Here is a 22544-nt window from a genome sequence, read left to right on the forward strand (position 1 = left end):
GTGCACAGCATCTGTCCATCCTGCCTGGATCTTGTTAACGCTGTCAAGACCTTCACTTTCATAAGGTCTAAAATTCACTGTATTTTAAAGAGAGCAGAAGGACTGTCTGGAGTGTATGGGCTCTTCTTTCCTGGAATGTAAAGGAAACCTCGGCTGTGCAGCTGGAGTGCAGGGGGCTTCATTCCTTAGTGAAAGCAGAGAAGGGAAATGCAGATGTCACAGCTGGGACAGGAGATTTATCTTGGCAAGCAAAGAGGAAAAATACTTTCAAAAAGAAAAGAGAAAACTCAGAAGAATCCCCTCCCCATCTGCACTGCCTGCCAGCACGAGCAGAACCTCCAACCTGCAAAGGCCCTTCGTCTCCTGGGCCTGGGCTGCCGCCCAGCTGGATTAGGCCCTCGCCGCTTTCTCTTTGGAGCGAGACCGTTGTGGTGAGAGCAGGGAGGCTGTGAGAACCAGGCTGATCCTGAAGGGAGATTACCTCCAAACAACTCAGCTGGAGGTGGGAAGGGGAAAGTCACAGTCAAAGGATGGAAGCATGGAAGGGGAAAGGAGAGACAGATGCAGCCAGGGTGACCACAGAGCAGAAGTGGATCCAAGGAGAAGAAACCATCCCCTCCTCAGCAATGCGTCATGCCACTGGGCTACAAGAGTGGCACCTTAAGGCATCCCATGCGCAACCAGACAGGGGAAAAGGCTTAATGCCTCAGTCTTTGTTTGGGGCCCCCAGAGGTCTAACACCAGCATTGGGTGGGGGGAAATAGAGAGCTTACGTTTGGATGTCTGGATGCCTTACATTAGCTCCCAAGATAACTGTTGTACAACAGGAAAGGGTGTTCGAATGAGAAGTGCACGCACGCACATACAGTGTGCTATTTAGACAACCCGAAGCATGAGGTCAGGATGAAAACATGTGGTGGAAATATGTTTGGAAGAGTCAGTGCCTATGTCAGTCACCAGGAGTGGGAGAGAGCGGGAGCCAGCAGCTGACAGATTCGCACTCTCTCCCTGTGGCTGGGGTGGCCTCAGCCCGAGCAGATTCTTCTGTGGCACCAGAGCAGCTTAAGGCTCTCTGTTGGGCCTGGAGATGCGGTGGTCATTGCCTCCCCTGTACCTGCGCACGCTGGCTTGTCCCCTTTGGGCGCTGCCTCCCTATCCTCTCAGAACTGCAGTGGGGGGGACAGGCAGCCAGAAATCGGGCTTGGATCAGGAAATCCAGCACATCCTCGCCATTGCGTTTCTGTCCCTTGGCTGCCCCCTCCCTGACCGCTCACTGGTAATACAGCTTTGGAAACACATCTCGTGCTATTTCTTGGCTTTGGAGCATAGTTAGAAGGAGAAGGAAGGAGGGTGTGAAAGGGAGGGGGAGATAGCAGGAGCAAATAATGCAAAATGAGACTGAGCTGCGAGCTTCGTATCCCATCTGGAAGCTGTTTTCCCTCAGTACACTTCACACCCGCTCCCTCTGGGCCAGGATGGTAAGGCTCACGTTTCCCAGTTGACTGGTTCCCCCTTGCACAAGCCACGCCCTTCTGTGTGAAAGCTACTTGAGATACCTTAAAGGAGAATCTCAGCAGAGTTGCAGAGTCCTTCATTGTCACAATTAGAAATTCTTGGCCAGATTGCCCAAATTCTCTGAGGAGCGGGAGCTGGCTGATCTCAGCCTGGCTGGAAGGTGATCTTGAGGAGAGAGTCTAGGCCTTGAAGAGGCTGTGAGAGTATGAGCCTGCTCTGCTTGTGCATCTCTGTCCATCCCACCTTCATTCATGTCCTAGTCCTGTGGGATCTTTCTTGGACCTTCCACCAACATGGACCTCTGGTCTGCTGAGATCTTCATTGCCACGGCATGGGCAAAAGTATCCCTAAAGCCCAGCACAGTTGTTTCATTTAGTGGCAGCACATGAAGGCCTTTAGCTGTGCTGGCCCCAGTCTGGGTGGGAAGGGAGGGCTAGTAGCTGCTCAGCAACTCCTTTGGCAGGTGACCTTCCAGCCAGGATAAAGCTACCGTCTGTTTGGTCAAGTGATTAACCTGCTTCTGTTTATCGCTCAGAAGCTTAGACCCTGCCATACTCTGCCATGATCCACACAGCTCTGAGACACTGTACCCTGCGACTTGCAGTTCCTTGGAGCCTTCTCTCATACACGTTAAGGAAGAGTATGGCTGAAGCCTTCTCTGAGTTTTACCAGACAGGTGCAACTCCCCCAACAGAGCCGGGTGGGACAGAGTTTGCATATTCTGGGTTAGCAGGCTCGATCTGAACTAATTAGCAGTGGTTTTGATGGCATCTATCCAAAATAAGCCCTGGGCTGCTCCTCACTATGCTCATCACAGTTGGATCTGGACAAGAGGACACTTTTTCCTGTTACTATGTGGTTGCGTGCATGGCTGTCTTTACTAATCAGAAATCTAGTTGGCAATACCTGTTGGCATCAGGAGAGAACGGAGCCAAGCTAAGAGACACAGCAGTCTTCCTGGGACATGGTGGCTTAGCTTCCTGCTTGTCCTGTAGTTTCCATTGTGGATATAGCCAGCTACAAAGCCATGTCATTATCTTTGTTTGCTCTATCCTTCCTTATTCTGCTTTCCTCTGCCTCCTGCCACCTTCTTTGAGTAAAATAGCAATCTCCAGCTCTGTGACAGCTCTAGGTGCCCTCCCTCTTTGAGGGTGTCTGATCCTTGGTGCCCCCTTTGATAATAACCACAGTTATTCCCAATGTCATAGGTTTGCTCCCTTCTCTCCACCACCTGTGTTTGGAGATGTTGGACTGGTATATGTATGATTGCTGAGAGCTGAAAGGGGCCTACTTTGATGAGGAGGCTTTGCCAGCATTTAGTTGTGCTGGAGGATAAGACCCAGGAGCCCAGAGAGCGGTATGTGCCCCAACATTTCTGGATTCCTGGCGGGGGGTGAGTTTCATTCTCTGCTTCTCTGAGGGAACTGGGGTTGTTTAGTCTGGAGAAGAGGAGGCTCAGGGGAGACCTTATTGTTCTCTACAACTACCTGAAAGGAGGTTATAGCAAGGTGGGCACTGCTCTCTTCTATCAAATAACTAGTGATAGGACGAGAGGAAATGGCCTCAAGTTGCACCAGGGGAGGTTTAGATTGGATATTAGAAAAAATTTCTTTACTGAAAGGATTGTCAGGCATTGGAACAGGCTGCCCAGTGAAGTGGTGGAGTCACCATCCCTGGAGGTGTTCAAAAAAACGCGTAGACGTGGCAGTTCAGGACATGGTTTAGTGGGCATGGTGGTGTTGGGTTGATGGTTGGACTTGATCTTAAAGACCTTTTCCAACCTAAACAATTCTATGATTCTCACCCATGTTTTTCCCATACGGTGCAGTAGGTCTCTGTCTCTTGGGAAATAATGGTCTCTTGGGGACCTGAACTCCTGCATCTCTGGGAGAGCAGTGTTGCCTTCATCCTCACTTCCAAGCAGTGAGGTCTCCCAGCAAGCCTGTTGTGTGGTGTCTAAAAGAAGAACCAGAATTCTGCAATTACTCCTGCCAATGCTGGTGCCTGTGTTAAGGCTCTGATACTCAACCCCTTGCAATCATTACTCACCTCTCACCCCATAGCCACTGCTGGGGTGATTTTTTGGTTTCAGAATAAAACCAGAGGCACATCTCCACCTCTTCCCTCAGGGTCGGTTTGTCCTACAATGGGAAGACTGTTGACTGACCAAGAGATCCTTGTTATAAGCGTGGGTGGGATGCCGCTAAAAGTGTGTGGAACTACGGCATAAATGCATCTTCTTGTCTCTCTTCACTCCCACCTCTGCCTTTGTTAATGCACAGTTGTAAAAGAGATTTGAAGCTTGTGTCAGAGTCGCAGACAGCTCTCCCTGCAGCTGTCCATCCAGCTCTGCTGCTTTTCCAGGGTTACATTGTGGTTCTAGTTTTGACAGTTACAACAGTATATATGATTTGAGAGCCTCTTGTTGGATCCCGGCTCTGCTGTGCTGTCGTGGTGCATTGGCAGCCAGAACTCTGAATCTCTTTCCTTTTCTGCTGTTATGTTCTCACCCTTTACCGTAAGGCTATCGTGTTCATATCCTGTGTTTGCTTGTGTCGTTTAGAGAAAGCAAGACAAAGAACAGCTGTTACATGAGCAGGCAGCCTCTGGGGTTAATGCTCAGGACTCCAAACTCTTTACCCCTTAGTGCTGTAGGATAGCACAAAACGTGGTTTTCCAGTGCTTTTTAGATAAGTATCTAACCCAGTTCCATCTGCTGACTCAGCTCCCTCTGAAGATCAGTTATGCTCAGCACAGATGGGAGGTGTTTTCTGTTGCTTGATTCAAGTGCAGAAATGCTTCTAGGCAATTTGGAAATGGCTGGGTAGATTTTATCAAGCTACCCCGCCAACTCTGCTTCCGGTATGGGAACAAGTGGAGAAAACTTCAGCCCAGACATCCCAGGGAGGGCCTCAACACTGGGATTTAGCATGAGTGTGCCTTCACCTACCTGCACATGCAGTGTCTGCCCTCCCAGGGGAGCCTCGGATGGTGGTGTGTCAGGCTGTCACTCCAGGCAGTGGGGGGACAGGACAAGTGGGAAGGAAGCAAAGGAAGAGAAACCTCGTATTAGGCACAATGCAGGTGGCAGGGACTCCCCCCCCCCCACTTCCAGCATGCTCTGTGGGCATCTGTTTTTAAATTGAGTGGCTGAGGGATGATGTTGGAGGGTGAAGGGCACTGGCATGTTGGAGATCGCTGCAGCTGACCGTCTCCCTCCCCCGCTTGGTGGGAAGCTTGGGTCTGCTCAGCTGGAGCCTACTTCACTCCCCAGCCTCACCCCAACCCTCTGACAGCCAGCGTAATGTTGACAGAGTGATACAGTGCTCAGGTAAAACAAATATACCTTCCTGGAGGAGCAGGAACCTGCAGGCTACAGCATCCGGGGTCCTCTGGCCAACTCCTCCCTCAGTCCTAGCACTGGGGGAAAGAAAGGACTGCACACACCCCATGCTCCTTTAGGAGCCGGGCTCTTTCCTGAGCTCAGCTCTCACACTGGAATCCTTTGGCATTCATGTCTCCACGCTAGGACCTGCGTGCTCTCTCCCACTCTCTCTCGTCCATACCCTGTTGCTCTTGGTATTTCAATACGCTGCTTTCAATGCCTTTCTGCCCACCCAGATGCTTTTCCAGGCGGGGGGGACCCAGTCTGACTCTGCTGAGCTCTCTCCAGTTCATTTAAGTTACACAGTTCCGTCTGTGTAATATAGTCACTTGAATGTATCTGTCTTTTCTTTCCTCTCCCTGAGCCAGAAGCCTCAATCTGCCAACAAATGGGATAATTTTTCAGCTGGTGTTTGGCAACCATCATTTTTCTCCCTGCCCAACCAATGCTTTGTTGTAGCAAATGGAAAAGTTAGCGATTTTACTTCTGAACAGGAGGATATGCCTCAAAGGAAACAGGTTCCCTGTAGCATCAGGAGCCCAGCTCTGCAGCAGCACTGGCCAGATTTACTGACTGTTACTGGAATGATTAGTAGAATGATTGTTTGTTGTTAACAGCCCATCTGTAGTGTTTAAACTTCATCGGGGAGCTGAATTTCACAGGCACTATCTGGCTGGAGGACAGCCTCATATGGTCCACAGAGGGGCTGTGAAATCCCAGAGGAAATTACATACAACAGGGGGCCTTCCTGTTATGTTGATCCAACTGATCTTTTTTCTCTGATAGAAATCAGCAGCTGGGTTGATGTTCTCTGGGGCATCAGAGTGCCTATTGCTGCTGGCAGAGAACATGAGAAAGTGTCTGTCACCAAGGACAGGTGCTGAAGACCACAGTTTTCTGCCACACTTGCATTTTGTCATCACAGGGATTTCTTGCCTTGTGCTCTATTCAGCTCACTGTCACAGTGAGATGATGCTAGGAAGCCAAAGATAGGTACCCACAGAGGAAGGGGGAAATGTGAGAATATAGAAGAGTTTCATGAGTGTTTGTGGCATAGATAAACAGGCAGAGAAGATGTATAGCACCATGACCCTTTCTATCTTAATTCAAGGTGTTTTTATGAAACCGATGCAGGCAAGGGATAGGAACTGCTTTTTCCCATCCAAAAAGGGCTGTTGCTGAGGTTTGGCTCTCAGTGCAGAGGAAGGCTCTCGGATCCCTCTTGAAGTTGACACTAACATACTCTCTCCCTTTGTTTTTCCTCAGCATTTCTCAGAGAACCTGGATCACTTCTCCGACAACATGGAGGATTTCTCCAACGACCTCTTCAGCAGTTTCTTCGATGACCCAGTACTGGCTGAGAAGAACCCACTGCTGGACATGGACCTGGATCCACCCACTCCAGGCATCCAGGCAGAGCACAGCTACTCCCTCAGTGGAGACTCTGCTCCCCAGAGCCCCCTTGTGCCTGTCAAGACTGAAGATAATGCTAACGGTGAGCATGAGATGTGCACACTGCACAGCTTTGGGCACATCTGTTAGCAGAGGCTCTGGCTGGCTTCCATATATAAGGACAAACTGGCTATTCCTTGGGCCTGCGCATGGCTAATCCAGGCAAGAATTTGATCTGCTGTTGTCAAATACAGCCCACATTTTTTCCTTCAGTTTGTGCTCTGACAGTCACATTGCTCCTTTGCCGGGCTGTTATTTATGAGGATGATAATTGATTGTGGTTTGGTGTGCTGCCAGCTTCTGGCAAGCAATAGGCAATGTCACTTTAGGACCCTGCAAACCTGGGTGTGGATGCCCTAGATCCAGGTCTGTTTTGGCATCAAGCAGCAGGGTTTTGGCTTGAATATAGGAAGCATGAGTCTCCGGCTGCAACCAGTGCTGGTACATGTGGAAAGCTAAGTGGCTTCTTTACCAGCAGATCTTTTAGCAGGAGACAGAGAGGAACAGTAATTTCAAAACCTATTTTTAAAACAATTCATTTCAGGATAATTTATGATGGCTGGATATTTTTAGAGCCGTCCTTGCAGAGAGTCCTGTAATTTGCGGGACTGTGTGGGTGTCCCAACAGCTGATGGACACCAGGCTGCCTGAAAAAGCAGTGGCACAGGCTCAGTATACACAGAAGAAAGCCATTCCTTTGAGTGAGAGTGAGACCTGGGACAGAGGCTTCCCTCTCATGGCCAAGAATGATCCCAGCTCTCTGGTACAAATGCCAAGGCAGGAGGAGAGGAGCTGGCCTCCACTGCCTCTTTGGTCCCTGCGAAGGGTGCAGCCATCAGTGCCAAGTTCCTTAGGGGCCACTCAGAGAGGTGCTGGGAGAGAGGCTCATGGCAGGCCAAGCAAGGTCTGCCTCAGTATCAAAGCAGCTTTCCATTTACTTTTTTTTTTTCCTTAGCTTTAACCCCCATACAGTCTTGAAGGGCACTCAGCCCAAACAGGCAACCAGATGACTAACAAAAAACAAACCAGCATGAGTGCATAAACACATCTTTATTTTGCCCCTGCAAATGAATAGGAGGAGATGAGGCTTGGGAACGAGAGAAGCAAAAGCATGAGTCTGCAGAAAGCAGTGAAATGAAGTCTGCCTGCATGAAGCTACCTCAGGGACTCCTCTCTGAGTTGTTACCATTTCTGCTCCCCTCCTCTCTGTCTGGACATGCCCCTGCTTCAGCTGCAGTGTCTCCAAGGCAAGACCATGACTCTCCTGAATGGAGTGTGACACTGATCCTTGGGCAGAGGCCAGCACAGGGTGTACAGTGCATAACCCAGGAGAGCTTGAGATGGACCTATGGACGTGACACTTGCTCTCTGAGAGTGCAGATCAGCTCTATACAGGGAGTAAGTCCTAGTATTAATGTGGCAGGTATAGGGGTATCTATGCACCCAGTCCTGCAGCAGGATAATTCAACCCATCTTTCCAGGGCTATCTTGGCTCATAACTGGATGCGAGTCATATTCTAGTGTAGCCCTGAGTCAGGTCCAGTATTTGCAATGCTGTGCAGTCCTTTTGGCACAACTCCATCCAGTCTCAGTCCTCTTACATTCACTTCAAATTAATTACCCAGGAATGGCTTTTCTTTAACATTAAGCAAGCTCTGCTTGGTCTGCAGAGCTCCTCAGGAATGCCCGGGCTCTGTCTAGGCTTGGAGCTATCTGAGGCTTGCTATTTATCAGCTTTATTCCAGCTTTTCTGCAGATCTCCAAACCACTTCCAAATCCTGCCCCTTCCCACATGGTTCCCACTAACATGGGTCAGCTAGGGCAAGCCACTGGGTGCATTGTGACCCTGCTTATCAGTGGAATCTGCTTTCCAGATGGTTTGCGCATATGGACCGGCTGCTTCAGTTCTCAGTACCAGCCCTCAGTTCTGCAGGGCGTCATTTGATGCCAGGAGCAGGGAGAGCCAGGGCTGTGCAGAACAGCGGGTGCTGGACCAGCCTCGGACTAGTGCCCACACTCCTGTACAGGTCCTGCTTCCTCACTGCTCTTTGCCTCACTTCCTCAGCCCAGGGCAGCTATGAATATCTCTCAGCCATACTTCTTCCCACTATGTACAGAGTCTCTAGAGCAGAGGATGAGCTTCCTGGCATGCCTCACCCACCAACATACAGTGAACTCTGCACTGGTTGCAGACTGGCCATAGCTCTGAAACATTCTCTCAGGCAGTAGAACATGGATGTGTCCACACAAAATGCCTCCTCCTCAGTCCCTCATTGACCCTCTGATGGCTTATGTGTTTCTGATTCTGTAACCCAATCGTTCCCCAGATAAATCTCCAAGGGTGGGAAAGAGAGCAGGGTCAGAATGTAGACAGGAAGTGGGAGAACAGCACATACTTATTTGTGTGTCTGCGCCTTGGACTGTCTGGACTGACAGCACTGGGGGCTGCTCTCTCCCTGAGTCAAGTCTGAACGGGGAGAGCCCTTGGTGGTCTGCTCGCCCTTGTCTGGTAACTTCCTTCAGCAGCAGCCTTCCCAGACAGAGGATGCCCCACGCCTCTGAGAAAAAGCGAAATGTAGTGTTTTGCAACAGAAAGGGAGGATGAGGAAGATGAAGCTTAAAATCACAATAAGGGAACTTCAGATTAGCCAGTAGGCAAAACCTTCCCATAGTGGGCATAGTGAAACCATAGAAGAGATTTAATGGGGGAAGCTGTGGGCTCTTTGTCACTTTTCAGAGGGGTAAAGTCAAGTCAGACAACCATCTGTCAGGACTGACACAGGTTTAGTTGAACTTGCCTAGAGCAGTGTGACAGACTGGAAGAATCCACAAGGTCCCTCATCTCTGTGGCAGGCTGTAATCAGGCAGAAGAAGTCAGTCCAAGTTTTCTGGCTGCAGACACTTGTGGCTATGTAACGCCTTGCCTCCTTCCATCATAAAGGTCTTGTCTGCATATCAGGGGTAACTGGTATGGGGACTTCACCAAACCCAGAGCTGGTAGTGTCCTTGGTGGCACAGAGAAAATGCAATTCAGTCTTTGCCTGCTCAGCAGCCTCTCCAGTGCACCCCTGCCTGAGACGCTGCCTGATGACATTGGCCCTGCTGCATTGTGGGAAGCTCTAGGAAGCGATCCAGCAGCACTGAGAGCAGTGCACACAGTTGATACGCGCGCACACACACACACAGAGCAGCCACAGGAACTCGTGTCTGTGCCTGATGTCCAGTCACACAGGGAGCTGGGAGGAATGAGCCTCTCCTGGAGAGACCTATCTAGGCAGCAAAATAAGGGGTGCTAGGGCAAAGACAGGAAGAGAATGTATTCCACTGGCAAGGGCAATACTGTGTTAACTGATATAATTCTTGCCCAAGCTTTAACACCACTGTGTCCAAGCAAAAGCCAGAGGCAGGATCCTGCCCTGTCCTATCCTGAGGGCAACAGAGACCAAGTTGGGCAAAGACAATGTTAAGCTACCTTTAAGTTTAGTTCAGATGGCAGCTCCCACATGAACAGCTGCTTGCTTGTGCTATTCTTTGTGCAGGCTTTTCTGGAACTGAGAAGGACCTTTCTTGCCCTCTCCTCTTGCCAGGACATCTTCTAGACTGAGACCTGCACTGCAGAGCTGCTTTGAGTAGCAGACAGCTGGGCAACATCCTTGGGTCTGTGAGTGCTGTATGCAGAGAGCAGTGCAGAAGGGTCAGGGAGTGAGCCTGACTGTGGCCTCATGTTGAGCCAACTGGGGCACTATCTGGTGACACACTTAGCAACAGTCTGTCCTGTGTCAAGCTAAATGCATTTCTAGTTGTCAGATAAAAAGGGGAAGGGAAGGGATGAGGATTAAGGAGGAAGATGCAGGCTCCAGGCCAGCTAGGAGTTGCTTTTTGGCAGGCTGAAGTGTTTGAACAGCAATGAGGGGACCAAAACTTCAGAGCAGAGCCCAGGCAGCTCTCCTGCCTAGCGTGTTGTTTTTCCATCTGAGCTGCAGCTTATCCACCACTGCCTGAATCCCACCTCCCAGGATCTCTACTTCCAGTGACAAGCCAGGCTCACACCACAGATGTGCACAGGACAGAGCAAGCAGGGGACAAGGGGAGCATGCCCACACAGATCCATTCAGTTCTCTTCAGACACTTCCTTTCCCTCGCTGCTGTTTCTGTCCCAGCAAGCAATGGCAGCGGGGCATGGCTGTAGGCAGCAGTCCCCCTGAGCAGCGCAGGGTGGAGGAAGGAGCCTTGGAGGTGAGACTGAGGGGAGCAGCCATGGGAGCAGCCTCATAAGCAGGTGCCACATTGGACTTCCTTCCACAAAAATGGACCTTCCTCCTCTCCTGTCATGCAACAAAGCTCTGGTACTTGGCACAACATCGGCAGGAGGCCAGAGCAGCGCTGTCAGCCTTTCACTGTCATCGTGCTTTCCCTCTCGCCAGCTCTCTAGCACAGAGATGGTGCTATTCTTGGTAACACACCTGGCAGCTCTGTGATGCTGGCCATGCTGCCTAAGGAGCAACAGCGCAGCATCCTCCTCTCAATGAGCTCTAAATATAAATAAGCTCCAGAGGACCAGACCGAGACACCACTGGGGGAAGAAACCCTGCAGCTGTCCTCCAGCGCTTGAGCTGCACAGTCAGAGCAGAGCAGAGACACAATCCCTGTAACTCTGTCCCGTCTGCTCCCCGCACGCTGGGGGTTCATTCCCTTTTGTACTCTGTGTTGTGGGCCTGCACATGCTTGTGTGGTGACAGTGCTAAACTTGGAAAGGCAGCCTCCCCAAATGGGGGGAAGCTGTCTGCATGGCTTTTTTTTTTTTCTTGTCCTGTTCTTGCTGGAGTTTGACTCTCACGTTGTGCATGTTTCAGAGCTGGAGAATGGAGTATGGTCGCTGGGGCCCAAGCTCTGCTCCATCATGGTGAAACAGGAACAGAACCTGGCTCTAGACCTGGCTGAGTCCCAGCTAGCTGCCAGCTCCATACCAGTGCTGAACCTCAACCCTCTGCAGAGACTGCCAGTCCCCGAGGAGGTGAGCCCATCTAAGATCCATCGGGAACCTGGGCTCTCACACAGTGGCACCCCTGGTGATGCAGACCCAGCCATGTGACTGCAGGGTCCTGCTAGGTGGTTTAGCCGCTGGACAGACAGGAGAAGGTGATACAAAGCCCAGATACTCCATTATTTGTCATTCTCCTCTTGAAATGGCAGTCAGAGGAGCAGCACTCCTGATCTAGCTAGAACTGTGCTTGATCCCTGCAGTGAAGCTACAAGACAGCTTATCCTTCCAGAGAAAGTGGTGGAAGGAGGGTTTTCTCCAGCACAGGAGACTTTACAATCTCGGTTATATACAAGCATGTTTTCTTGTCACAAAAGCCAAAGGCTTTTAAGCTTGCACGTGCTGGAGGCCTGTACCATCCAATCTGCCAATATTTCTATAGCCACTCTTGGCTTATCTTCATTTTTCAGCAAACAGTGTCAATTAATGGGATGCCAGTGATGCCACTATTCCTGAGTATAGACCCCTGCTCTGCCACTGTCTTTTTCATGGCCTTGGGCTTATCATATGGCCTCTCACTTTTCTCAGCTGCTCAGTGGAAATGGAGGTCCCACTCCAGGTCCTGCTTGCTTTTTTCTATGAAGCAGCAGGAATTACTATTTCTAAGAAACAAGGGGCCAAGTTCTTAAGAAGTCTGTCTGAAGCAGGCTCACTTATGCCACTGGTACATGGGTATAAGTTGGGGGCTCATTTTGGCTGGCCTTGAGTCCAGCTGTGTTGGATGGGAAGGCCCAACCAGTCTCACACAGACCTTGGCTATCTTGTAGCAGCTCAGTAGATAACAGTAGAGCATCTCTGGGGTTTGCTTCCTTTTTTCACTCATGCTGAGCATCTTCCCATTTAAACAACCATCCAAAACAAATGGGTACTTCCAGCCAAAACTGTGCACAAACTTCCTTCATTATTTACACAGCTTGAACTTGCTGTGCCCTCGAAGCTCTGCTGTGTGTGCTCAGCAGCCGTACTGTGGTGCTCTCTCAGCTGTGTTTACAGTCTGGAGGAGTTTGCAATGTGTCTGTTTAGTGTAAAAACTCCCCCAGCCTATGGTGGGTTGGGGGCTGGCGAGCCAGGGAGCTGAGGGGCAGCATAGCCCAGATGGGAATAAATCTAGTCTTTATTTAACTCTCAGTCCCCTCTGATTGGAAACAGCTGTCCAGCAGCCCTGGTGAAAATCATGTGAGCAAGACAGGGGGTTTGTTCTGTTTCTGTACAACCTCTATACTCCCATTTCTAATGAAGGCAGATCAAAGAGGGACTTCCCATGGTAATGCATAGGTTGGTTTAAATTGCACTGCCTGGGTCTAGCAAGGGAAGAATTGCCAAGGATAAAAGTCATCTCCCTTTTGGAGGTACTCAGTGCACTGCTTGGCAGCATATCCATCTGCCACTGCCTCCTCCTCTGCAAACATGTGTTTGCACTTTGTGTGCCCAGTGACAGAGACTTCAGGGGGCTTATGTTTGGACTCTTGGTTTCTGTTATGTGTGGTAAGAGGCTGCTTTGGGGCAGAGCTGTAAGTCGGGGCAGGGCAGAGAGCAGGGGAGCAGTGGCTGTGAACAGAACTGGTAGGAGCCCTCTGGGTAGGGGAGGTGGCAGCACCCAAGAGCTCTTTCTGCTTCTCTTCCACAGACTCCCATAGAAATGACTCCAGCACCTGTGATCAAAGCTGAACCCAAAGAGGTGAACCAGTTTCTAAATGTACCTGCAGGTAAGAAGATAGAATTTGCTGGTCAACTTATATCCCTCTATGCTACTCAGGTATAGATCATTACTATAGAGGGAGGAAAGACAGGACCTGAGAGCAGAACCATGTGCATACAAGGTAGCACTGGGGCACAGACCCATAGAGGAGTGACCACTGCACTGTTCCAACTCAGTTCAGTGTCTGGTCCAGCAGCCAGGCACAGAATTGTTCAGACAGGGACTCCCAGGCAAAACAGGCTACTTCAGAGTTGGAAATATGCAAGAGTGCCTTTAAAATCCTCAGAGAGACTGTAGTGTTATCCAAAAACAACCATCTGAAAGTCAGGAAATTCAGGATCCAGTTTAATTTGAAAGAAACCCAAGCATCTGAAAATCTGCCGATGCACAAATGAAAGCACTATAGGAACTCCCACTGCTGCAGAAAGACATTCCTTAGGCATATTCCCACCTCCATTAAGGCCCCCAGGGCTCTCCAGTACAAAGTGGGGACAGTTTTCAAGTGCTTGGGAACCAACTGAGTGACCAGAGCCCCTTTGGATCAAGTGTGCTGGCAAGTGTGTGAGCCCTGTGGTGCTTTTGGAAGAGCTCTTCTCTTCTAGAGCTTCCTGTACTTGTGAACAGGCTATGGAGCAAAATATCACAGGCTTTGTACTCCATTTTGGTTGACACCAGAGTACCTTATTGCTTTGTAAATACCTTCAGTGTCTTGGCAAAGCCCCTGCCAGCTCTCTGACTCCTGCAGTTCCTAGTTTAGCACATTTGAGGTCAGCCTCACCTCTGTCTTAGGCAGTGCTTAGTCCAGCCTTGTTCTCAGACCCACCCTGTTTTGTGAGACTCATCACCGGCTCCTTTCAGTCCTGTGTTATGGCAGTGCCTTTTCCTGTTGCTACTCAGGGCCCCATTTCTGTATGAACAGGCTGACATGACAGCCATTGACTTGATCTCCTTATTTTGCAGTAGATGACCTGGTGCAGATGCCTCCAACTCCACCCAGCAGCCACGGCAGTGACAGCGATGGATCTCAAAGCCCCCGGTCCCTGCCTCCCTCCAGCCCAGCCCGACCTGCTGCTCGCTCCTCTACTGCCATCTCCTCCTCACCTCTCCTCACAGCACCACACGTAAGGAGGCAGCAGGATGTCACTGGGACACAGGGCTCCTTGGTGCTCAGAGGGGGTTGGAGGCTTTACGAGGCTCATGTGGAGGATCCTGCCCTTGTTAAGGTCTCCCAGCTGAAATGCGCTGGCAGGGCGATGTGATGTCTTAGCGCAGGGATGTGGGGACAGGATGGTGCTCACAGGAGTGAGGAGAAGCGCAATGAGTCTTGCACAATGCCTACCAGCAGCTACCTTGTTTTAGCAAGTGCTGTCTTTCACCCCGTACTTTGGCAAGTGGCCTATGCACTGGAGGACTTTCTGAGGAGGTTAATGGAAGAGAAGGGAATAACTGAGAATTCCCATAACCAGACTGTGTTTTAACCATCACCCAAAAGTTCTTTGGCGGGGTCATGTAGTGCAAGTGTGTAGCCAGCCTCGCCGTGAAGGAGCAGATGCCCTGACAAGTAAAAGAGGAAGACAGCTGCTGAGCTGTGCCCCCAGGATCAGATTGAGAGCAGGAAAGAGCACTGCCCTGCATCTATTTGTACTGAGCCCCTAGTTGCTCTGCAGGGCTTTAAGGAGGATCACTGGGATAGAACTCCTTGCTGACACTGACGACTGCTCTCTGTGTGTTTCAGAAGTTGCAAGGGACCTCTGGCCCACTGCTCTTGACTGAAGAGGAGAAACGCACCTTGATTGCCGAGGGGTACCCCATTCCTACCAAGCTGCCCCTCACCAAAGCAGAGGAGAAAGCACTGAAGAGGGTCAGGAGGAAAATCAAGAACAAGGTGACTGCAAAAAACGTAACCATGCAGTTCCCATGATTCCAGAGCTATAGTTACCCTCACCTCCTCAGCTGCAGTGCAGCTCAGAAAAGGTGGGATCCTGCCTTTGGTGCACTGGCACAAGCTGCCCAGCCCACAGAAATGGTACCATGGGGCATCTCTGCATGCATGCTGTGCATGCAGCCATGTCTGGGAAGTGTGGCTTCCAGCCCAGCTCCTGGGAGTGTGTGGCCTGGGATGGGGCCCACAAGCTAAGGCATCACGGATCAGACAAACCAGCCTGGTCAGGCCTTGCTGTGGGGGCAGGGAAACAAGAGCCATTGTGTGGTGCAGGACGGGTGATGCACAGAGCTCATTAGCCAGGCAGAGACTGTGAGACTTTAGACTGTGATTAGAAAGCATCCCATGGGAGAAATGGTGAGACCCTGAATTAGTCACCCAGTGACTCAGAAGTGGTCTGGGGCAGAATCTGCCTGGATGGCCACAGCACGTACCCATGTGAGTCAGAGGAGTTCAAAGCAACCCTAAAGATGCTCTCAGCAGCAAGGGGGTCAGGCATACTGCAACAAATGGTTGTGGCCTACAGGCCAAAGAAGGCTGCATACCTACAGCATCCATCCCTCCCAGTTTTGGCCAGGAGACCAGTAGGAATGGCAGACTGGAAGGCGACTTCCCCATTTACCTTTAGGGTGCTGTGTGTGCAGGGAACAGACAAGATGAGGGAGCCACAAAGAAATGTCTAGAGGGTTATGATACTGACTCCTCTCTGATGGCTGCTCCCCTCACAGATCTCTGCTCAGGAGAGTCGCAGGAAGAAGAAAGAATATGTGGAGTGTCTAGAGAAAAAGTGAGTTTCTTCTTCTCAGTCTTACCTTTGAAAAAGGAGCCTTGTCCATGCACAGTCCCCCTTTCTAGTACTTTTGTCTCTGGATTGCTCAAAGAGTACGATTCCTTGCAAGGCTGGCTGCACAGAAGTTTGGTTTGGGATCCTGCCCCTACTCCTCTCCCTCCTAGAAATCCTCTTGCAGGATAAAGATTGCTCTTGAAACCTTGTGTTTCCAACTGCTTAGTTTGGCTGGTCCCCTGCAGAACACAGGCCATTTTGGCTGCCAACAAGGTGGGATTTTGGATAAGAGTCATGTTTCCCCACTAGAAGTTGCTTATATTTTGTCTATCCCATAAGCAGCAGGGCCTCTAAGAGCACTGACCATGGCTTTTTCCCCTCTCTTCCCGTGAGGGTGGACACACGAGTACTTGATAGCAAGAAAAACCTTGCATTACAGTTATTCCCCACACTCCCTCCCCTTCCACTGTTCCCTGCGTGAGCTTGTTTTTCTTCTTGCAACACTGAGGTCCTGCATGTATGGCAGGCATAGGCCTAAGGTGACATCACATGACACTGACAGGGTAGAAAACTCTTGAGGGCCTGATCCTGTGATCCCTTCTGTACTAGCAGCCCCTGATGGGCATTCTCAGGCAAAGAAGAATGCCAGGATCCAGGTGCAAATTCGCATTTCTGTTTAAATACCATCTTCTTTCCTGTTATTACACCACCTGAGATCAGCAAAATGGAAAAAAACAACCCCCAAACCCAACTTTAATTAACTCTTCTCCCTGATGCTATTTGTTTATCCTCTGTAAGTGTGCAGAAATGCTGAACAGAAACAGATGAGACTCAAGGCACCTTCAAGTTCTCGTGCCCTTCCATAAGCAGCACCTCAGCGTGCACGTGTGTCTCCAAGCATCAGAGCACATCACCTCCAGCTAGTATCCCACATTGACACCCAGATCCTTCAAGCTGGGCCTGGGGAGTTGGCTGGCCATGCTCAAGTGGCAGGTCCAGGGCTTTCTGTGCTTGGGCCTCTTCCCCAGACGTGGCTGTGGTGCCTGTATGTACTCAGCGGTTTGTTACGCTAGCGCATTGCTGTGACAGATGGCTTTCAAACAATGCCAGGTTTAAATGTGAACCAAAAGCAGTATTCAGTGAATTTTTTTAATGGAACAAGTCTTTGGTCAACTTGGCTTCCTGTAACAGCTGGTTTGTCAAAACCTGTACTTGGGCCCTTCACCATTCAGTTTGACACCTTTGCTGCAAGCCCAGTTTTTACACGGAACGCCTGATTCGGAGGCCGTGCTGGAAGCCTCCAAGCAGGATCAGGCTGTGTCCCTGGCCTGCCTTCCCCCGGGCCTGGAGACATTCCCCTTCCCTCGTCCCAACTGCAGCCTAGCCACTTTCCCTTCCGAAGCAGTGGGAGGGAGCCTGCAGGTTCTCTGCTGCCCTCAAGTGCCTGCAGTCGGAGCTGTCCCAGCATTTGCACAGAACTGCCTGGTTTTCAATATGCAAGGCGCCCACCCAGGGCAGGTTCTCAGTCTGAGTGGGAGAGGTTTGAATTTGTCCCCCTGTTCCTTTCCCATGCTCCTAAGGGGCGTTTGGAAGTGATGGAAATGCCTGCATAACTCTGGGGCTGTCCTGACTTAACCTGCCTGTAACCAGGTGCCACTGGCTCTCCCAGCCCTTGGGAAAGCCTGAACTGGGAACTGTCACACGTAACTGTCCACCTGCAATCTCATCTCTGGTCTGTCGGGGCTGGCTGCAACCAGACGGGCCAGGAACATCTGGCTCCAGGACCATATCTGCAAGTGATGGATGAGGCCACTGAGCCTCCACACCCCAAGAGAGGCAAGGACTAAATTTTCTTTATCTGTCTGGCCTTTGTAACTAACTGGCTATGGGTTGTATTCCCGCAGGGTAGAGACATACACAACGGAAAACAATGAACTCTGGAAAAAAGTGGAAACCTTAGAAAACGCAAACAGGTAAGAAGGGCTAGACCTGACCATCTGTGGGTAGAGCGGGGTGGGCAGGAAGGGAAGCCAGGGGAGCACTGGGGCAGGGGGGGGGAGAGGAAAAAGGCAGGCTCCCCCAGCTCCTGGCGGGACATGTGCTGCTCGGCAAGGCGCTGGTTTTCGGCCCGTGGCAGCAGTGAGGCAGCTGGGTTTGGTTAGCGAGCCTGGAATGTTTGTGTTGGGACGGCCAGGCCGAGCTGCAGCAAGGGGAGGAGGGAAGGCGCGTTTCTCACGTCTCTTCCTCCTTCTCCCTGCAGCCCTTTGGGCTCATGCTGCCCTCCCCATTGCCCTCCAGGCCTCTGGCTGTCTGCAGGGCAGCTGCATCGAGGGAGGCCTGTCACTCCAGCCCCTCAGACCCACTGTTTCTGTTCTTGGGCTCTTTGGAGGAATACGAAGCCCTGGGCATAATATGGCTGTTTCAGGTTTCTCTTGAGAAAGAACTGAACAGACTTGGTGAATACAGGGAAAGCCCATTCCTCTAATAAAGGTAGAGATCCCAGCTCGCACCAAATCCAGGGCAACTCCCTGTGCATGTGGTACCCCAGGCCTTGCCCTGCCTCTTCCCCTTGCAAAGCAAGCCTGGAGAATCTCCCTCCTCTCTGCTGCTGCTGCTCACCTGGAAGGAGCAAGCCACTCCCACAGCCCCAAAGCACGCTTCTGGCTCCCTTGCCCAAGAATCTGGTGAGCACTTGTGCTCCTAAAATGTGGAGCTGGCCAACTGATCACCAGGGGAATTTGCTTCCTTGGAAGCAAATAATGAAGACTCCCACGCCTTCAGTGGGGATGGGCAGCAAAAGCTGGAGGAGGGCCCAGCTCTTGTCCCTCTTACTGGGTGCAGCAGGTGTGAGCAAGTGCAGGGTCAGCTGCAGGGCTGGTGAGCAGGACACTCATTTCTATATCCCCATTTCTATCACCCCCAACTCGAATTGAAGGGGAGAACCACAGCCAGAGAGCCAGTCCCCCTACCCACCCCTCCTCTGCCACTACAGCTCATGGAGTACTCCTTGAGGCTCTGCCACACTCCTTCCTCCCATCCATGACATGAGTGCTGTGGCCCCGACTTCCAGGCCAGCCACTGGTGCTGTGACCAGGGGCTGTCAGGCATGGTCAGCCCGAGGTGGCTGCAGCCTCCCATCTGCTGGAGACATGGCTGCCCAGCTGCTCTCATCCGTGGGGCACAGCCGGCTGCCCAGCCTCTCTGGGAGTGCAGGCAGCCCTGCTGCTGAAAAAGCATGAGCCTCACCCTGCAAAATCAGGAGATTGGCCTAAAAGCCAAGAGAGTTGTTTGGTTTTTTTTTTTCAAAATACACATTGTGTTCTTTCTAATTGGGTTTGGTTTTTGAGCGCTGCCAGGGGGACGCTCTGTGCTTCTCTCCACGTGTACAAGGAGCAGAAGAGGATTTGGAAAGAGATAAAGCTGGGATTCTCCTGCAATCTCCTGGCTTCAGGACCTGGCATTTTACAAAAGTTCAAACATATTTGTGTAAAACCGTCAGTGCTCCCAAGGGGAAACATACAGTAGTCTGCATTTCGGTAATTTGCAGCCCTTGGGAACTGTGTGCTCTGTAGTCTCCCTCATCCCAGATTTCTTCGCTAGCCCAGTGAAGCGTTTGGTGACTCTTAGTAACACACCTACCTCCGTTTTGTGTTTATGTGTGCTGATGCCCTTGTTCAGTTAAGTGGGGCGGAGAGACCTTAGCACATGTTCCAGCTGGGGCAGCCAGAGAGTGAATTAATTGCTGAACTCAAGATTTGGCTTTGCCCACATCCCTCTGCAGAGTTTGCCAAGACTGAAGAAGCTGAAGGGAATCAAAAACTGGTTTTTATTTCTTTCTCTACCATATGGTTTGGGGCACAGGTCAAGCTGCAGAGTGTGTGTCTCTGAGTGAAGTGGGAGCAGGCGGGCCTGTGCTCAATGTCTGACCTGACTACAGAGTCCTGCCTCCATCCCAGAGCTTGGTTTTCATGGTAGCCTGCCTCTCCATTGCTCTGGGAGATGACCAGCTGGGCTTGGAGGCACCCAGGAGCCCTAAATGAATGGGCTGTAGTTGCAGTGGTGGGTGTTTGCAGTGAAGGTTGTGGTGGATCTACTGGTGAGGAGACAGAGGGCATTACCTCAACGTAACAGCACCTTGGGGCGTTCCTCCCACAGTTCCTGCACACTTTATATCTCAAACTCACCCTTATTTGTTTCTTGCTTCCCAAGCCTGTTTGGTTGGAGAACTTGGGCAAGATATAGCAAGGGGGAGATACTTGTTTTCACAAAAAGGGAAAATCAGGGTAAAATATGAAGGGGGTAGTGGTATTCTTGCATCACTGACTGGCTGCTACCTCCTTATCAAGTTTTGATTTGGGTTGTTTCCTGTCCCAGGACTCTGCTCCAGCAGTTACAGAAGCTGCAGGCTCTGGTAGCTGGGAAAGTCTCCAGACCTTACAAAATGGCTTCCACGCAGACCGGGACCTGTCTAATGGTATAAGCTTCATTTCCATCTTCCTTATTGACCATGCTTCCCCAGACAGCTTTGTTGATTGCCTGTTTGTGCCCTCTTCCCCGCTGCCTGGCTCTGTTGCCAGTTACATCTGCTCTCTCCTTTTGTGTTAGAGTCACCAGAGCTGGGCCCTGTGTCATACATACATCGGTAGTGTCAGGTTTTTATGCAACAGCATTAGAATAATTCCTGCATTTTCACTGTCTTGTTATTTGGGCAAAACAGTACTTTGTTTCCTTTTCATTAGCTATCAGCCATTCAGCAAAAATTTTCAATGAGCTTCCATCGTAATGGGTAGAGTTTTCTTTTGCTGAGTTGGTAATGCTCAATGTTTAACTCAGCAGGGCAGATGAACAGTTCAAGTATTCCTCCCAGTGGGCATTACCTTGTGTTTATCAGCAAGAAATGGCATCTGTTCTTGCTATGCCTGCACATCAGGCTTTGTTAAATCCAGCTGGAATTCTCTTCGCTTGCCCTTTTGATTAACCACAATGATTCAGGCTTGTCTGTTGGTTTTGGTAATCCCTGTTTGCCTCTCCTTTCTCATAGTGGAGGATCATGGTTAAGCAATATTGGCTTCACTGCAGAGTTTTGGGGCATGCCAGTGTGTGGCCATAAATATAGTCAATTGCTTATTCTTCGTCTCATTTTTTGCCAGGGGAAAGTTTCTGATCCATGGTAAAAATATAACCTTCAACCCTGTGATGTCTTTGCAGGATTGTTGGAGTAGCTGCTTGTGACAAATTTGTCAAAGTTATCTGTATCTAGTTATCACTTCTGTACTGTTAACAGTCATGAAATACAGATAGTGAGTGCTTGCCCCACTTCCTCAGCACCCTCAGTGTCCTGAGGGGTTGTTTTTTGCTCTTGGTTCGGTTTCCTGGGTTCCAGAGCCCCTGCTCTGTAATTTCCAGCACTTTCTCCTTTCAAAATCTGCTCAAACTTTTGCTACTCTTTGCTGCCCCCATGTCAGACTAGATTTTAATTACTTTCTTTTCTGTTGGCTGTTCTGTGTCTTCATTCCCAAGTTCTTTCCACATTTTCGGGTGTGACCCAGCTGGGCCTAGTGACTCATTGCTCCTTAATGCAGCAGCTCATCAGAGCACCCCTGGCTCCAGCAATTCTATTCTTCATGGCTACTACCTGAAATGAGCAAGTCTAGAAGAGGTGCCTTCCAGACATTCCCTGCACTATAGGCTGATAAAATACCTAATTTAGCTTCCCATCAATGTCTCATCTCTCCTTGCTGCTCTTCATTCCATGGCATCCCAGCCCACACACTACTCTCTCAGGCTTCCTAGCTTTGAAGCATTTCAGGAATTTGTAATTTGCTTTTCTATCTTTGGCCAGTTCCTCTCAAAGGCCTCAGAGTTCCCATTTTCCATTTTCAAATACGGCACTCCTTATCACAACAGATATGTAGAATCATCATGCCTTGCAGCATGGGAGTGGGTCAGAGCATCCTTCTCTTTTAGCCCTGTGTCATTCCTGATGGATATTTGTCCAGCCAGTTCTTGAAAGCCTCCAGCAATGAGCAGTCCTCAGCCTCCTCAGGCAAACTGTTCAGTGCGTTGTTATCTTTCACAGATAAAGCTTTCTTGCTATCTCATCTCAATCTTCCTTGCAACAGCTTAAGCCTATTACAACTTCTGCCCACAGTAAGCAAGATCAGTTTACCCTCCCTTTGTGCTGCTGCATTTTACATGTTTGAAAACTATTGTTTTCGAGCAACTCCCTTCAATCTGCTCTGCTAAATCACCACAATTTCTTCAGTCTTCCCTTGTAGGTTGAGTTACTGAATCACTGCTTGTTCCCAGAGCTCTCTTCAAGATTTTCTCTGATTGCCCCACATCTTTGCGGAAGTATGGGGCCCAAAGCTGGACACTGTTCCACCTGAAAGCTGGTACAGAGCCAGCCAGAAAGCCTGTTCATACTGCCTAAGCAGAGATTTGCCCTTTGCAAAGTGACACCAACTTGTGCCTGCATTGTGCTCCATTTTAACTCCCAGATCCTCTACTGTAGAACAGCTGCCAGGCCACATAGTCGCTGACATGTGGTGTTTCCTCTGTTAATCAGTCCTGCCACCTCACAGGTCTCAGCAGGTCCTGGTATTTGTCTGTATGGATCTGCCCACTGTTCCCTTGGACCACTTCTCCCCGTGGTCAAGAGCATTCTGAATTTGAATCCTGACCAAAAGCCAGTCTACTTGTAGTCTCTCCCATCTGCAGATTTGC

General features: G+C 50.3%; 1 protein-coding gene across 2 annotated transcripts in view; it reads left to right on the forward strand.

The window, feature by feature from the left end:
- Positions 1–22544, forward strand: part of CREB3L1 (cAMP responsive element binding protein 3 like 1) — a 47025-nt gene that overhangs the window by 19135 nt on the left and 5346 nt on the right. For both annotated transcript variants that reach the window (XM_075030769.1, XM_075030768.1), the window contains exons 2-9: positions 6167–6395; positions 11206–11366; positions 13021–13099; positions 14053–14213; positions 14828–14977; positions 15763–15821; positions 17723–17791; positions 20193–20292. In XM_075030769.1, the coding sequence (XP_074886870.1) occupies positions 6167–6395; positions 11206–11366; positions 13021–13099; positions 14053–14213; positions 14828–14977; positions 15763–15821; positions 17723–17791; positions 20193–20292 (1008 nt within the window). The remainder of the gene's footprint in view (positions 1–6166; positions 6396–11205; positions 11367–13020; positions 13100–14052; positions 14214–14827; positions 14978–15762; positions 15822–17722; positions 17792–20192; positions 20293–22544) is intronic.

This window comes from Buteo buteo, chromosome 6 (assembly GCF_964188355.1).
Source record: "Buteo buteo chromosome 6, bButBut1.hap1.1, whole genome shotgun sequence".
NCBI classification, from domain to species: domain Eukaryota; kingdom Metazoa; phylum Chordata; class Aves; order Accipitriformes; family Accipitridae; genus Buteo; species Buteo buteo.